Source organism: Chelonus insularis, unplaced genomic scaffold, assembly GCF_013357705.1.
Source record: "Chelonus insularis isolate UGA/USDA-ARS -01 unplaced genomic scaffold, ASM1335770v1 contig_397_pilon, whole genome shotgun sequence".
Taxonomy (NCBI): Eukaryota; Metazoa; Arthropoda; class Insecta; order Hymenoptera; family Braconidae; genus Chelonus; species Chelonus insularis.
The window spans coordinates 86,985-102,013 of record NW_023276552.1 but is presented as its reverse complement, the minus strand read 5'-3'; the positions used below and the strand labels follow the sequence as shown (position 1 = coordinate 102,013).

The 15,029-nt window shown below is 32.1% G+C and overlaps 3 protein-coding genes across 4 annotated transcripts; 1 reads left to right on the top strand and 2 right to left on the bottom strand.

Moving 5' to 3' along the window:
* Window positions 1–2,192: 2,192 nt before the first annotated feature.
* On the top strand, window positions 2,193–7,106 carry U2af50 (U2 small nuclear riboprotein auxiliary factor 50). 2 transcript variants are annotated; one of them, XM_035084669.1, is made up of 8 exons: window positions 2,193–2,359; window positions 2,654–2,889; window positions 2,987–3,247; window positions 3,325–3,463; window positions 3,595–3,650; window positions 5,487–5,768; window positions 5,841–6,005; window positions 6,099–7,106. In XM_035084669.1, the coding sequence occupies exons 1-8, from the start codon at window positions 2,338–2,340 to the stop codon at window positions 6,228–6,230; spliced, it is 1,293 nt and encodes a 430-aa protein (XP_034940560.1). In that variant the 5' UTR covers window positions 2,193–2,337; the 3' UTR covers window positions 6,231–7,106. The 2 variants fall into 2 exon arrangements, with proteins under 2 accessions (XP_034940560.1, XP_034940559.1); XM_035084668.1 differs by having other exon boundaries at window positions 3,325–3,475.
* Window positions 7,072–7,807, bottom strand: hoka. The gene is made up of 3 exons (XM_035084670.1): window positions 7,544–7,807; window positions 7,389–7,472; window positions 7,072–7,305 (listed from the first exon to the last, which is right to left on the bottom strand). Exons 1-3 carry the CDS (start codon window positions 7,584–7,586, stop codon window positions 7,145–7,147), a joined length of 288 nt encoding a protein of 95 aa, XP_034940561.1. The 5' UTR covers window positions 7,587–7,807; the 3' UTR covers window positions 7,072–7,144.
* Window positions 7,808–9,128: 1,321 nt separating this feature from the next.
* Window positions 9,129–14,908, bottom strand: LOC118067724 ((E3-independent) E2 ubiquitin-conjugating enzyme UBE2O). Its single transcript, XM_035084626.1, has 4 exons — window positions 14,365–14,908; window positions 14,121–14,294; window positions 10,564–13,684; window positions 9,129–10,492 (listed from the first exon to the last, which is right to left on the bottom strand). The coding sequence occupies exons 1-4, from the start codon at window positions 14,584–14,586 to the stop codon at window positions 10,179–10,181; spliced, it is 3,831 nt and encodes a 1,276-aa protein (XP_034940517.1). The 5' UTR covers window positions 14,587–14,908; the 3' UTR covers window positions 9,129–10,178.
* Between the last annotated feature and the right edge of the window lie 121 nt (window positions 14,909–15,029).

Sequence of the window (15,029 nt, the reverse complement as noted above, 5' to 3'; positions counted from 1 at the left end):
GTTGCATATTCATGAAGGCTTTTCACTTCCAATTAAAAAAAATTATTTTCCATCAAATGAATGAACCGAAAAAAATGAATTTCAATATTTATATGGATTTATAAATATTGTGAAACGTAAAAATCAAATAGTAATAAAAGCCTTTTATCCAATTGTCTATTATTAACAACAATACTGGCACGAAGATAATCAATCAATCAATCAGTACGTATTGTCTCTTATCATATTAAAGAGCTTAAAATAAATTGTTCAGGTGTTCTGTAACAAAGTAACAATGAATTAGAATTTTATAAAAATACCTGGTAATGATGGATGTCAAAATTGGATAACAATAATATTACAAAAAAAAAAAGAAAGAAATGATAGTTAAACTTAATAATTCGTGAGAATAAGTAGTAGCTAAGAATTTTATGCACTCCAGCTGATTGTTTGAATTCACAGAGTAACGGTTTTACGTTAAACCACAAGTAGCAGCAAGCGTTGCGGATAAAAACTAGTATACACGAGGAGTTTTTACACGATTATAACACGCATTTAAACAGAACAGGAAAATTTTTATGAATTTATTTACATTAGAAAATATCATTAATGAAGAGAAATTCCAAATTCCACTCTTTAGTAACAACTATCCATTGATAACACTCATCATTATTTTTTGTTATTTAATTAACCACACGCCAATTTTAAATAAATCACCACCAATTTCAATAACTTGACTTTAAAAAACCATATTTATTTTGTTCCATTAATCAACTAGATCGCTTGGAGACAATCATTGGCATAGATACAAAGATAGTGAAAGGGAATCCAATTATTTGATTGGTTTAAAATAGGTAAATTTCATGTCAATTTTGAGAGATGTATTAATTAAAATAATGCAACTCTAGATTCTATTTAAAGATTATTTGGAAGGATAGTTGGTAAATCGGTTAACAAGATGCTAGCCGAGAAAACCTTAAAAGTCAATGGATTGAAAGTCTAGTGGTTCAAGCATCAAAGAGTGACCATGAGAATTGCGGCAAGAAGATATAGAAGGGGAAATTTCCCCAATATGGGAATGTTGATGGGTGCACAAATCGTATGAAAAACCGGTTAAAGCCGGTCATGGCGTTTGGATGATGGCCCACGCATGGGTGCATGTGAATAATATTCAAAAATGTTATTTTTGTCAGTCGAAGGGTTGATGGCAATCGAATTCAGCAAGTCTTTTCGCACGTATATGCATAGGTGTTTATTGTATTACTAAGGTTAGAAAAAATGTTTGGCGGGATTCACTCACCATCCGTTCGTTTGATGTTTATGCTGGTTCCTGTGGCGAGGTCGTACATCGTGCTGTGGTCCATGGTCATTCAATCAATTTCGTGGTGTATACTTGGACAACATAAAAATCTCGTGGTTTTGACGCTGGATTCACGATGATTTGGAATGTTATCGTAACGTTGTACGAATTCAAAGTACGTTACGTTGCCGTGTTTAACCGGCAATTCGAAAGACTATGGTTGACAGTTACAAATGCATTCAAAATCTCATGAGGTGATTGTGTATCCACTACCTCGAGAATGTCTGAATAGACAAGGCACGCCCGCACCACTTTCTGACGTCCGACACAATACTACAATGCACCGTGAAACTGCTCCTGTATAACTTGTTAATTCTGATACTCGATCTATTCGTTTTAATAATTATTACATCGAGTTTTCGGTTAATTTTTACTATAAAACTTTTCGTTTTAAGCCGGGAGTCTTTTGGTGTCCGTTATTGACAACGGAAAGGTTGCGAGCGCCAGCTTTCGATTGGCAATTTTTGCCGCGACATCTCGCGAATGTTATCAAGACTTTGCCATTTTGAATTTAAGAATAAATCATGAATCAAACAATTTATAGAAAGGAAAACTTTATTTTTAAATATTCGAAATAATTAATCGATTAATTAATAAAAAACTTTTCTTCATAAAGAATAAATTAATAATTTATACTAATTAATTATTCCAATTAATTTCAATCAAAATTATAAATTTTTATTGTAATAAAACGAGAAATTTAATTGGTGTTTATTTTCTTTGCTCGATCGATAAAGTTACGCAAAGTTAGTTCTAAAAGAAAATATAGATAGCGGTAGTTATAAATGCCTTTTGTTTGCTTGTCGATAAAAAAACTAGAACACAAATTTGGCAGCGAGTGGTGCATCTTCTACCATTTTGTGCGACAAAATTCTATCTAAGAGCTTGCTTTCGGAGTGACTGGTGGTGTGGCGGAATCTTATTTATTTTTTTCCATTTACAAGCGCATATTCTCTTAACCAAAATATTTAAAAATATAACAAATAAATCGGTAAAAAATGGGTGAAGATTATAATGGAGGTAATAATTAAATATTATTTATAACATTTTCGAAAATAAGCAAGACGCTCCGGATTTTATCATGTCGCCAGAAATGATTTAATGTCTATTACAAAATCGTTACAGACATAAGTTAATCATGTTATATATTGTAAATTAATCTTGAAATCAATATAAACACTATCGATTAAAACTTGAGAAAAAATTTCCAGTCGACTAAGTAATTAGTTTACGACCCTACCTTGATCACTTTAATTATTAATTGTGCTTGTGCAGCATTGGTCAATCATTCATTTTTATTTTGGAATTTTCCAGACAGAGATCGACAAGATCGAGACAAAGACAGGGATCGCGAAAGAGATCGTGACAGGGATAGGAGGCACAAATCTCGTAGCAGGGATCGTAGAAAGAGATCTCGGTCCCGATCTAAAGATCGCAGAGATAGAAAACGAAGTTCTTCACCGAAAAAAAGTCGAAGCTCACGAAGAAGAAAACCTTCACTTTATTGGGACGTTCCACCACCTGGTTTTGAGCACATTACACCACTGCAGGTAATCTAATTATTAGTATAATTAATCTTTAGAAAAATTAAATTACTAATTAACTTTAATTTTACTTGTGAATTAAAATTGAATTTGAAATTTTTAGTATAAGGCAATGCAAGCCGCTGGTCAAATTCCAGCAAATATCGTAGCAGATACTCCACAGGCAGCAGTTCCAGTCGTAGGCAGTACAATTACTCGACAAGCCAGAAGGCTTTATGTAGGAAACATTCCTTTCGGAGTAACAGAAGAAGAAATGATGGAATTCTTCAATCAACAGATGCACCTATCTGGTCTAGCACAAGCTGCTGGCAATCCCGTGCTTGCTTGTCAAATTAATTTAGACAAAAATTTCGCTTTTCTTGAGGTATTTATTTTTTGTCTAATCAATAAGTATTTTTCATGTGACAATGGATACAATATTGATGAAAACTACTGTTTTAGTTCCGCTCGATAGATGAAACGACACAAGCAATGGCATTCGATGGTATCAACTTCAAAGGACAGAGCTTGAAAATTAGAAGACCACATGATTATCAACCAATGCCCGGAATGACAGACAATCCAAGCATGAACGTGCCAGGTACGGTTCCGGGTATGTTTCGCACATACTTTCGAATTAATTTTTATCTATCCTTATATCAACAGCACGTTGGAATAGATGTTGCTAGTTAATTAAAAAATTTTTATTTAAATATTCACCTCTTTCCACAGATTCACCGCATAAGATCTTCATTGGTGGATTACCCAACTACTTAAACGAGGAACAGGTATGCAAGACAAGTAATTTATCTTCCTATTTTCATCATCCTTCAGCCTCAAACTCCTCGTTCAGTATTGCGACAACTAAATTCTATGATGCTTTAATGTCGTTATACATTTTTCTATTTTTTATTTCTTATCATTTTTTATTTTTCATTTAAAGACGACATTCAAAGCTCGTGATTCACTCATGAAATAGTATTTAGCATTTAGCGGACTCTCCAAGGCCTCTTAGACTATTTTTTTTATCAAAAACAAATCAATTCAACATCGCAAGGTACGTATATCTTCCGTCCTTTGTCATCTTCCGCATTGGCTAGGGCCCACGTGATTTAGAAAAAAGTTTAGGTATTTTACACATTTTTTTTTCTCTTTCGCATGCTCTATCGCGGTTGATTCGATCGTATTTACTTTTAGCTCAGGGATTAGGGTAAAAAAAATCAAAAAAATTTAAATAGTTAAAAAAAAGTCAAATCAAAGATATATAAAATCGTTAGAGGCGTTGCAGCTTTTAGGTGGCAGCGGCACAACGGTTTCTTTTTTTTTCTTTTGCAGCCTTTTTAGGCACAGCAATTGGAGTTACGACGGCTCTCTGTCATCCCCCGAAGTATAATGATATAAAAAAGCAATTTAGGATTTCATTGGAAGTTCAAATAAAAAAGAAGAAGGTCGGGTTAAAAAATATATTTTCAGAGGGGAAATGTGGGTGGACTTTTCAGGTTTTTTTACTCTCAGGTGGCATATTTTTTATAGGATACTTCGATGCCGTTATTTCTTTCTAGGTTTATCAAGAATACATCGAATTTTTTTTCTTGAAAAGCAAAAAAAAAAATGATTAAAAATCAGAACAGAACAAAAATTTTTCTCCTTGCAGCTATTTTCTTTTCAGGCTTTTCAGGCTTGACTGCTGATGAAAGTAAGATCTTAAAAAATATGTACAGGAAAAATTTTCAGGATTCGCGTATCAGAACTTCTTCAGGGTATTTTTCAGATTCAAATACATGGAAAAAATAATGAAATGAAGTAAAAAAATACAAAAAAAAAAAAATGTGGACTGATACCACTGCCCTTTCTCCCTATTTTTCTTAGCTTAGGGTCGCGCCGGTCGAAAGCATTCGCTTACTTCTACCACTACTACTACCACTACTACCGAACATGACAAAAAACCACACTGCTCGGAGAGAATGGCTAAGCCCGGCTTTTCGAGGCAAGTACCTGTCCAAAATCTAATGTCTCTCGATCACATTTTATTTATTGGATCGTGCCAAAATATATCTAAATCCTCTTTTCCTTATCTCTTTTATCCATTATTTTATTTATCATTTTTTAAATCTCTTATTCCTTGGCACTGGATGAAGTCTCATCTTTTAGGCTACTTGAACACTAAGCATAACTATGTTATATTTTTCGCGACATTTCATTCAAATTAAAGTTTATAACAATTAAAGAATTTTTAAAGAAGCTAAAAAAAAGATTTTAAACTAAAAATATCTAATGATGACTAAACAATGAACAAACAAATATTTTAGTTGGTTTTCGAAGAATAATAATATTAACAAAATCATTTTTGAGCTTTCTTGGTTTAGTTGAATTATTTGTTGATAAACACTATTAAAAAATATCAAGTAATTTTAAAAATATATTTTTACTGATATAAAAGCAAGTTATTCAAAGTAGGTAAGTGTTTTTGAACGAGGAGAGAACGATACTAAAAGGAAAAATAACTAGGATAGTTTGGGTTTTAATGTAAGATTCAGCAACAGAATGATTCCGTTTCCAAAGATTTAAAAAGTCAAAATTATGGGAATCTTAGCAGTTTATTAACTACTGAAATGATGACGTAGGTGAAAGAGCTGCTGATGAGCTTTGGTCAACTTCGAGCATTCAATTTGGTGAAAGATTCAGCGACAGGACTTTCGAAGGGTTACGCATTTTGCGAGTACATTGATGTATCAATGACTGATCAAGCAATAGCTGGACTCAACGGTATGCAACTAGGTGATAAAAAATTAATTGTTCAACGAGCTAGTGTAGGAGCAAAGAACCCAATGATTGGAACACAGGCTCCTGTACAAATTCAAGTTCCTGGATTGTCCATGGTTGGTACCAGTGGGCCTCCAACAGAGGTAAGTAAATCAATTATTAGAGTAAAGAAACTTTTTATTCGAAACTTTTAATATAAATATATTGTTTTGTAGGTATTATGTCTTCTTAACATGGTAACACCAGAAGAATTGATGGAAGAGGAAGAATATGAAGATATTCTGGAAGACATTAAAGAAGAGTGTAATAAATATGGAGTGGTACGATCAGTAGAAATTCCTAGACCAATCGAAGGTGTTGATGTTCCAGGATGTGGTAAAGTAAGTAGATTTTTTCAATTATAAAAACTGATATCTCAAGTATGATTTATGTTTATATTGTATCATAAAAAAATGTTTATAATTTTTTTCTAGGTATTTGTTGAATTCAACAGCGTAATTGACTGTCAAAAAGCTCAACAAACACTTACTGGTCGTAAATTTAATAATCGAGTAGTGGTAACTTCATATTTTGATCCTGACAAATACCACCGACGAGAATTTTAAAATGTTCAATAATATTTACAATAGAATACAATAATTTTTTCAACGAATACAATCTACAATTGATATTACAACTGTCGAATTAAATTGTATAATGTATATGAGTGATCATTTTTTACAGATGTGAGAGTCATTGAGTGTATAAATCACACATTGACAATTTCTTTAATATATATTATCAATTCTTAAATTTGATCATTACTCTACGAATGTGTATTTTTATTCAGTAAATGTATTACATATGTATAGAACTCTACCGAAATTAGTTCTCAAAATCGTATCATGTATACATGATCAAAAAAAAAATGTGGCCAAGAGTTGCTCATTTTCATTGAAGGAATTTTACTTGTTAGCTTTGACAAAACATCGGCAATTATTCCTTCCATCAATACCAATCGTTGATATATATGAATTCTTTCGTGGTAAACGAAGTAGTACAATTTGTTCAGTAATAAGAGAAATTTCAGAACTCTGCTTAATTGAAGCTCTAGCAGCAATCTTTTCTCGGTGTTCAAAAAAAATCCAAATTTTGGCGGCAGCTAGTATTGTTGAAGACTGATAATGTTCAACATTATTCACTTCAGCTTCAGAAGTAGAAGCATGAAGAGATTTTTCAGAAGTTGAAGAAGTATTCTCCGATGTTTTATTTTTCTTTCATTCTTGCAATGATGAATGATACTTCTTCCCACATTTTTTACACCTTAGTGACCAACAAGATGACGATTCATGTGGTTTAAGACTTTCGTTAGGTAGAATTATCAGTGCCTGTTTGTCTGAGTCACATAAATTTGTTTAAAATATGATGTAGGATATACTATGTTTCATATAAATTAAAGTATCTTTGTTTATGTAGTCAATATTATACTTTTTATTATAAAATGTTTTGTACATTTTTCATAATCATCAATACTGGGTAATTATACTTCATCTTGCATTGCTTGATGATATGTATTCGACGTGGTATCGTCAGCCTTACTAATTATTGCTCTCCTGAGAACTAAGTATAATCCTCCACCAGCCACTAGCATTCCTAAGCCACAAAGCAAAACGATAGACCATGCAGGAATACCGAGTCTTCCTAAATAAATTTTTTTAATCACAAAATTAATTGAATTTACTTAAAAAAAAATTAGAAATCAAAATAATTGAACGAAAACTCACGGAAATATTGTCGATTTATGGTTTTTCTTCCTCGAAGAATTTTACGACGAGCTTCAACCTCACCCATAAACATTCCCAGGATTACTGTAGACAGTATTAAATGTAAAAAAAATTATTTCAAAGTTTTTTATGGAAAATATTTAAAGAGAACTTACAGAAACCAATAGCCAAATAGTATAAAGCACTTTTAAATTTCATTTTGAAAATTATTTTAAATATTCTTGTAACAATTCACAGCTAAAAATGTTGGTTGTTGAAACTGTATCTTATACTGAACCCCGTACATGATTCAGACCAGATAAGACTGTTTGAGAAGGTGTTATCTTCTCTGACACATCAAGATAATTCCCACTGTTTTAGGTACTAATTTTCTACACCTGTAAAAGCGGAAATAGCTTTTTCTGATTACGGAAAGTGGAATTTAAATAGAGATAAATAAAAACATTGAATTAAAAAATGAACATCAGGAACTATACAATTAATTAATCATTAGGATAATTTAATTTAAGGTAAGATTAAGAAAAAAATAACGATTCCATCGTAAAATGACTTTTATTCATGTATAATCGAAGAAACAAGATTACAGTCTATGTAAAATTTTCCAACGTTCCTTCAATGTTAATATTATGAAATAAATACTTTTCTTATGAAATTTAATAATAAAAAAATTAAAGATTTCTTTTTCAAATCAATCAACTTTTTAACATTTCAGGAACTAGGAAATGACCATTTCGTTTGCCTCAACTTTCATATTATTACTTTTGTCTTATGACTTACAAAGTTGGCAAAGAAAAAAAATTTAGCAACAAATCCAAAGCTATCAGTGCTCAATTTTATCAATTGAATAATTCTTTAAAGTACAATTATAAGTGTACATGCTGGCACAATATCACAAGGCATCCCAAACATCACAATCCATCAGTTCATTAAAAGAAAAAAGAATCAATAAACTAAAAAGAATATTTATTACAATAAAAATGATAATGATAAATATGATTAACTTTAATATATATTATTTTGAATTTTACTATCTGTTCCCGTTTCATCACTTGAGTTATTAGCTTTTATTTTTCTATCTATTCAGCACCAAATACTTATTTATTAGAATAATCTTGCCTATCAATCCCAAAAAAAACAATTATGTGGAAGAAAAATAGAAATAATTTATTGGCGTTATAATGAATTTGGTCGAACCCATTTGTGCTTATTCACTCGACAAGAAAAGTAGCAGCAACAAACGGTTTTGATTCAAAGAAGCAATATAATATTGCAAATTTTTGTCTTACTAAATAAAATAAAGACAAAAGATATTTAATAGAAAAGAGTTTACATAACAGTGCTTTGATATTTAAAAGATATAATAACATTTGATTAACATTAATATCTGGATCTTAGGTCACTATGACTAGTTTTCCTTTCCAAAATCTAGATCATATTTACTTTTATAATTTTTCTTTTATGAACGAAACTAACTATATATGGTAACTCAATAAAATATAAATGTTATGAATAAACAGTAAAAAAAATATACTCATAATAAAAATAAAGCAAATGTAAGAGAAACAATAGTTTTAAAAAAAATTTTTTAGTTTAAATTATTATTATATTTACTTAATTACTGCTATGTAAAGCTATTTTTATTGACAATAATTATTAATTTTATTGACAATAATTATTTCGATAAGAAAAGAATGAAATACGCCAAATATATGCAAATATGAAATTTTTTCAATGGCCATTTTGAAAAAATTCAACATTATTTTTCATAATTATTTCTCTGACGCGATTAATTAAAATTCAATTTTTTAACGTTTTATAAACATATTTACGTATACTCGCGTATAATAATTTATTTGTCTAAAGCTATGCCCTACGCACCCTAGAAACTCCACTTGGAATAAATTTTTAATAAATATGTTTCTTATTGGATGGCATATAATGACTTCGGTGTTTTTAACGGTGTTATTTTTGTAAATTTATCTCTTCAACTCGAAAAAATAAAAAATAGTTAAAGAGATTCAGCCTACTACAGTTTTTATTTATTTATTTATTATTGCAAATATGCCTTTTAGTGTTTTAATAATACCTCTTTTTTCTATTTTTTGGTTAATTCATTTCCTTGCTAAAACTTATCACGAGAAATATTTGAGCCACTGGACTCAAACGTATTGCTAAAGAGATTATTTATTTTTCCCACTTTCCTCTCTCTCTCTCTCTCTCTCCCTCTTTCTCTTCAGAACACAAAATTCTATTACATTGTAACTTTTATCATCATTTATTATAATTTGTTGTTTATGATTAATAATTAATATTCCCTAGTTGAAGTATCAATATCTAAAAAGCTTAGCGATTTTTTTTTCATGTTTAATCGTAGACTAGTGCTACGTGTGCACGAACTCTCTATCTATTTGAAGATGGTTGAGTATTTTCTTATTAATAATTAATAATTATTATCAATATTTTGTTCTTCATAAATTATTATCTATTTATACTACGTAATTAAAATTTTACGGCCTAACTAGAGTTATGTGTATATGAATCAGAGGAAGAAAGAAAGAGAGCAGAAAAGAAAAAGGGAGAGAAAAAGCAAGAGAGCTTTTTTAGTTTTTTTTTGTCAGTAAAGTCCGATAATTTTACAATTTTTTATTTTATTGAATAATTAATGCAAGAAGTTACGTTTTTTTTTTGTTCTCTCTCATTTGTTCTACTTATGTATTATGTTAGTTATTTTAATTATTACCGAATAGCCGCATGATTTTTATAAGCTAAACGTTTAAATTTACCTTGTGGCTAGCTGGAATTCTTCTCAACAATATTATTTTTCGTTTCGCTTGCATTAACTAACTCATGACTCGTTGAATCATGATAAATTTCTGTGTGAGATGAATTGATAAAATTTTCTTTCAACTCTAAATCCTTTGAAGTCTCACCCTTTGAGTCTGGAGATTTAATATTGCTCTCTGATACACTTTCTGAAAATTGTAGTCCTTCCAGAATTCCTTCTTTGATGAGAACTTGCTTGAATGTTGCTAGAGTTTTCCTTAAAGTTATACAGAAGCCTCGTGATGCAGGAACTAGAGGAAACTCTGGCAGAAGTTTTTTATCTATAAAAATTTTAATTATCAATCATATGATAAACATCATCAATTTCTAAATAATTAAATTCCATACTCACCAATTTGTGCAAAGTCTTTAAATGATGTTGGAGATAATGGTGACAAAGGATGTTGATTATTATGTATTTCCGATATTTCCATCCACATATCAAGTCTTGTTAATAATTTTTGCGCATTCTTTTTGAAGTGCCTAATAATTGCGTCTTTAAATACTGATGGTGGATATTGAAGAAGTTTAGTCTGAGCTTGAACAAGCTTTAAAACAACCATTTCATTATACATGCGTGAATTTTCTCTTCCTTGCTGAGATCCTTTTTGCTTTTCAAATCCTGCCTCATTAAAATACGGTTCAGCAACGAGAATAAGACCTTGGATTGAGACAATAACTTGTAGTAATGTTGAAGAACTTGTCCACACTTCAGTACCTCGTCCTGACCAAGTACCTAAAAGACTCACACAGACTTTACCATCTTCATAGAGATTAGGATTCAACCTATCACTACAATAAGAAATGTAATGACATAATGGCGGAGCAGCAGGATAATCTGCAGACAATTGGAAGTCGAATAAAAACAATCCATCTTCGTAAGGAGTTTTTTCTGGACCACAAAACATCACAGAGTATAAATCTATCCTGTCTTCGTAACCTTTCACCCATACTCCTGGTGGTAAAGAACTTCGAAGTAGTTTTAATTCTTTAGAAACTGTTCTAAAGAAATTAGCAGGATCAGTAGGTTGGAACATAGTTAACTTGAATTTGTGATTATCAGGTGCACTTTCTTCTATTGAAAAACCTTCTCCATCATTATAAACAGGTGGAGGAATTTCTATATTACTCTCGGATGAAGAGTCGAGAAGAGGTTCAACACGTTTTTCCTCCTCTTTCTTCTTTTTCATTGGAGATCCATTTTTCGCTGCATCTGACAATGACATACGTGCTAGTCCATATCTTTTAGACACTTCAGCATGAGCTAACAATAATTGAGCTTTCATTAAAGTACATAATTTCACACAGACATGAGAGTTGGCTACATGGGAATTGGAAAATACTTCTTGAGATTTCTTATTGACATTATCATGTTCGAGGCTTTCTATTGTAAATAAACGATCGGGATTTGCATCATCTGACAGTGGAAATTCACCACTAGATTCACTAGAGCCAGATTCTTTTTTAGAATTTTCAGCAGAAAACAATCCTGAATCTTCGGGGTGAGGATTGACATTAATGAAAAGATTTTCTTCTTTTTTCACCTTCACTTTTTCAACGGGATTACTTTCAGCAGATTCGACCGTATCTGAAATCTTTGTCGCAATTTTTTCTAGCGTTCCAACAGCAGTTTGAATATTAGTATTGTCTGCGACTTCTTCACCAGATTCTGAGCCACCTGATTGATGAGTAAATAATCTATTAACTTGATCAGCCATTCTTTGAGCTACATTAGCTCTTCCTCGTTCTCTCACACGTTCTAGAAGTCCTTGGAAATTGCTCTCATGGAAAAAAGACGTTCCCATTAATTTATCCATATACCTACAGTCTTTATAGACTTCTAGAAGTTTCCGCATCACTTCGGTAGTTTGTAGAGATGGATTTTGAGTAAAAATTTCTTCTAATCTTGACATTGCTATTCTAGCTCTTTCAATATGAGCAGCAAGCTTTGGCTTAATATTTTCGGTTTGTTCACTCCCATCATTATCAGCAATAAAACAGTCTTCTAATTCAGTTTCCCACGATGCATCTGATGACACTTCATCCCACAATTCTCCTTCATCACTATCATATTCACCAACTTTATATAAATCTTGGGGCCAACACATACTTATATGACCATCAACCCACCAAACTTTCACTCTACCTTCTGGATAGTTATCTAGTACTTGTCCAGCAGTGCAACCAGAATCTTCTCCTTCGAAATTAGCAATCCGAATCACTAATGTTCCTGGGCGATATTGGAAATCAGGATGATCCTTCAAATCATATACTGAAACTTCTCGTTCTTCTAATAATGTAGGCTGAGGGCTTTGACTAGACGTATACGTCTTGAACCATTTTATTTTAGCAGTTCTTCCTTGATGATCTACACTTTGAACTACTCCATACATTCTTGACTCCTCTTTTTGATCAACAACGAAGTCTCCGGGGAAAAATTCTTTATCATCTAAGTGATGAATGGGATATAATTGTGTTGACGGAATCCCCAACTCTACAGATCCATCCTGCCAGACTACATTAGCTTTGGTATTTGTTGATAATGTTTCTACGACAAGAGTTGATCCAGCAACTAAAGGAGGTGGTGGAATTTTCCTTTTAGCTTTGACTAATTTTTTTTTCTTCAATACTTTAGTCATTAAAGCCGGTCCTTTCTTTTTTTTTCCAACTGAAGACATACTAGAGCCTCCACTGGACATTGATGCACTGTCACTTTGAGATCCAGTATCTTCTGTATCCCAATCATCTGAGCTATCAGTATTAGTTGCTTGACTTGGTGGTACTAAATTATTGCCATTCACATTTTGAGTACTCGAATCACGAGATTTTTCACCATCTTTTTCCTTTTCTTTTTTTACTTTTTCTTCAGGTTTAACATTGGATCGTGATTTTCTAGGACTTGGTTTAGGAACTTGAAATAATTCTCGTTGTTGTTTACGCCATTGTTCTCGAGTTATCACATTTTCAGTCCCTTTATAAACATAAAAATCTCGATCACCAACTTGTAAAGTTGAAGGTTCGAAAACATTTAGAAGTTTAAGTTTTTTCAAATCTGAACCTTCAACCAAGAATTTAGGCTGGGCTTGATCTGACCAAGCACCATCTTTGCTATAAGCTCGACATTGCCAGTGAACTCCAACCCAATCTGCTTCAATTTCTTGTACTATCACTTTTGTTATTTTTTGTGGTTTAAATTTACGTTTAGCCATCATCTCTTTAGTACACGTAATCCATTCGGCATCTTCTAAACACTGAACTGGACCCCAGAGACATTGACCTGGATAGAACTCGGAAGAATGAGGAAAATCATTGTCATGATCACGTTTTTCTTCGAAATGAGCAAGCCCCTGAGCATCCATTTCATTAATCACACATCGAGAACCATCCGGAGTGGCTAACCAAAGCTTGAAATGAACCATCCTTATTGCTCCAACCCAAGAATCCATACAAACTGCAATGTCAGCCCCGAATTCCTAAAAAAAGATTTTTATATTAAATATTGAAGATAAAGTACATAGTAATTTACTTGGCCGAAGAATGTTAAATTTTAGACTCTTAGAACAGTTCTGTAAAAAATCAATATAATCTAGTAATTATTATTGATTGTAATATGAAAAACGTTTTCTAAAATTTCATCATATTTCGCTAATACTTCGGATAACGTTTATACTTTATACAAATTTGTAAAATTATTCAAGATTCCATCAAGCATTCTCTGCATTACAAAGTCTAGTGTACTACCGTACTTTAAAGTTAATGACGTTCTTCAATCAATTTCCATATTTCTTTTCCAAATATTTGAAAAATGGGAATAACACAGTTGACCCTGTTTAATTAAAATTTTCCGCCAAGTATTAGCGTGTTTATTGATTGCTATCAATAAATTATTGAAGGACAGAAATACTTCACTTCTAATGGAGTCAGATCTTCACTTTTGATGTTTGTCAAGACTTGTTTTGTCCCGATTACTTGAACACAAGCTGTCAACTCGATGTCACGACAATATCCCCTTTGAGTATCTTTTCCTTTGATCATTCTTCGAACTACGTCTCCAGGCATCAGAGATCTATCTGCCAAATGAACCTGAAATAATTTTTAATTAATAATTGTTATAAAAAAATTATCGAAGGATGAGTACAGTAATTCTAGTAACCTTCTTTGAATTAATGAGCTCCTTGATGCCAGAAGGATGCCAGACCACGCGGATCTCGCCTTTCTTCCTTTTTGGTCCACCTTCGCTGTCTTCACTCTCCTCTGACATATCTTGGTCATCATTTTCCATAACAATCCCAAATTCGACATTGCCTTTTTTATCTACCCGGTAGACTATGTCTTCATGAAAGTACTGACATTCAGTGGTGCTATTCGTGGCCATCTTTTACAACCAACCACTGCGGAGACAAGCTCTCGCACATTCACAAGCACCCTCGTCAGCTCCGCCACGTCGTCTCGGTATACTAAGTGAGGAACTTTTTTATTTATTATCTCTATATTTTTCTAATATTTTGATTATTTTATAACGATTATGATTGACACTGTCGTTTTTCGTGGCTTTTACGATTTTTTCTTTTTTTTCTTATTGCTTAACTTCTTATCACTAGGATCGGCCGACGACGACGACTTGTGTGTCGAGCTGAATAGAGGTTAGTGCGCACTGCCTCATGCGCAGATGCCGATATGAATTTAAAACCGCCAAAGAATTAAAAATTTTTTTGACAACTCACAGAACATTTTTTTTTAATCTTTTAGAGATTTTTTAATTTTTTTTTGTTAATAACTCACTAAAAATTTTGATGGGAATGAAAACAAAAAGATGGA

What these genes read in the sequence shown, in the direction of transcription:
- LOC118067724 (XM_035084626.1), bottom strand. Translation starts at nt 14,586, where the DNA reads ATGGCCACGAATAGCACCACTGAATGTCAGTACTTTCATGAAGACATA. An exon ending in AGCTCATTAATTCAAAGAAG is followed by an intron (nt 14,295 to 14,364) that starts GTTACTAGAATT and finishes AAATTATTTCAG; the next exon opens with GTTCATTTGGCAGATAGATC. An exon ending in AAGATCTGACTCCATTAGAA is followed by an intron (nt 13,685 to 14,120) that starts GTGAAGTATTTC and finishes ATCTTTTTTTAG; the next exon opens with GAATTCGGGGCTGACATTGC.
- U2af50 (XM_035084668.1), top strand. Translation starts at nt 2,338, where the DNA reads ATGGGTGAAGATTATAATGGAG. An exon ending in AGCACATTACACCACTGCAG is followed by an intron (nt 2,890 to 2,986) that starts GTAATCTAATTA and finishes TGAAATTTTTAG; the next exon opens with TATAAGGCAATGCAAGCCGC. An exon ending in ATGTTCCAGGATGTGGTAAA is followed by an intron (nt 6,006 to 6,098) that starts GTAAGTAGATTT and finishes ATTTTTTTCTAG; the next exon opens with GTATTTGTTGAATTCAACAG.
- hoka (XM_035084670.1), bottom strand. Translation starts at nt 7,586, where the DNA reads ATGAAATTTAAAAGTGCTTTATACTATTTGGCTATTGGTTTCT. An exon ending in CTATTTGGCTATTGGTTTCT is followed by an intron (nt 7,473 to 7,543) that starts GTAAGTTCTCTT and finishes TACTGTCTACAG; the next exon opens with TAATCCTGGGAATGTTTATG. An exon ending in CATAAATCGACAATATTTCC is followed by an intron (nt 7,306 to 7,388) that starts GTGAGTTTTCGT and finishes AAATTTATTTAG; the next exon opens with GAAGACTCGGTATTCCTGCA.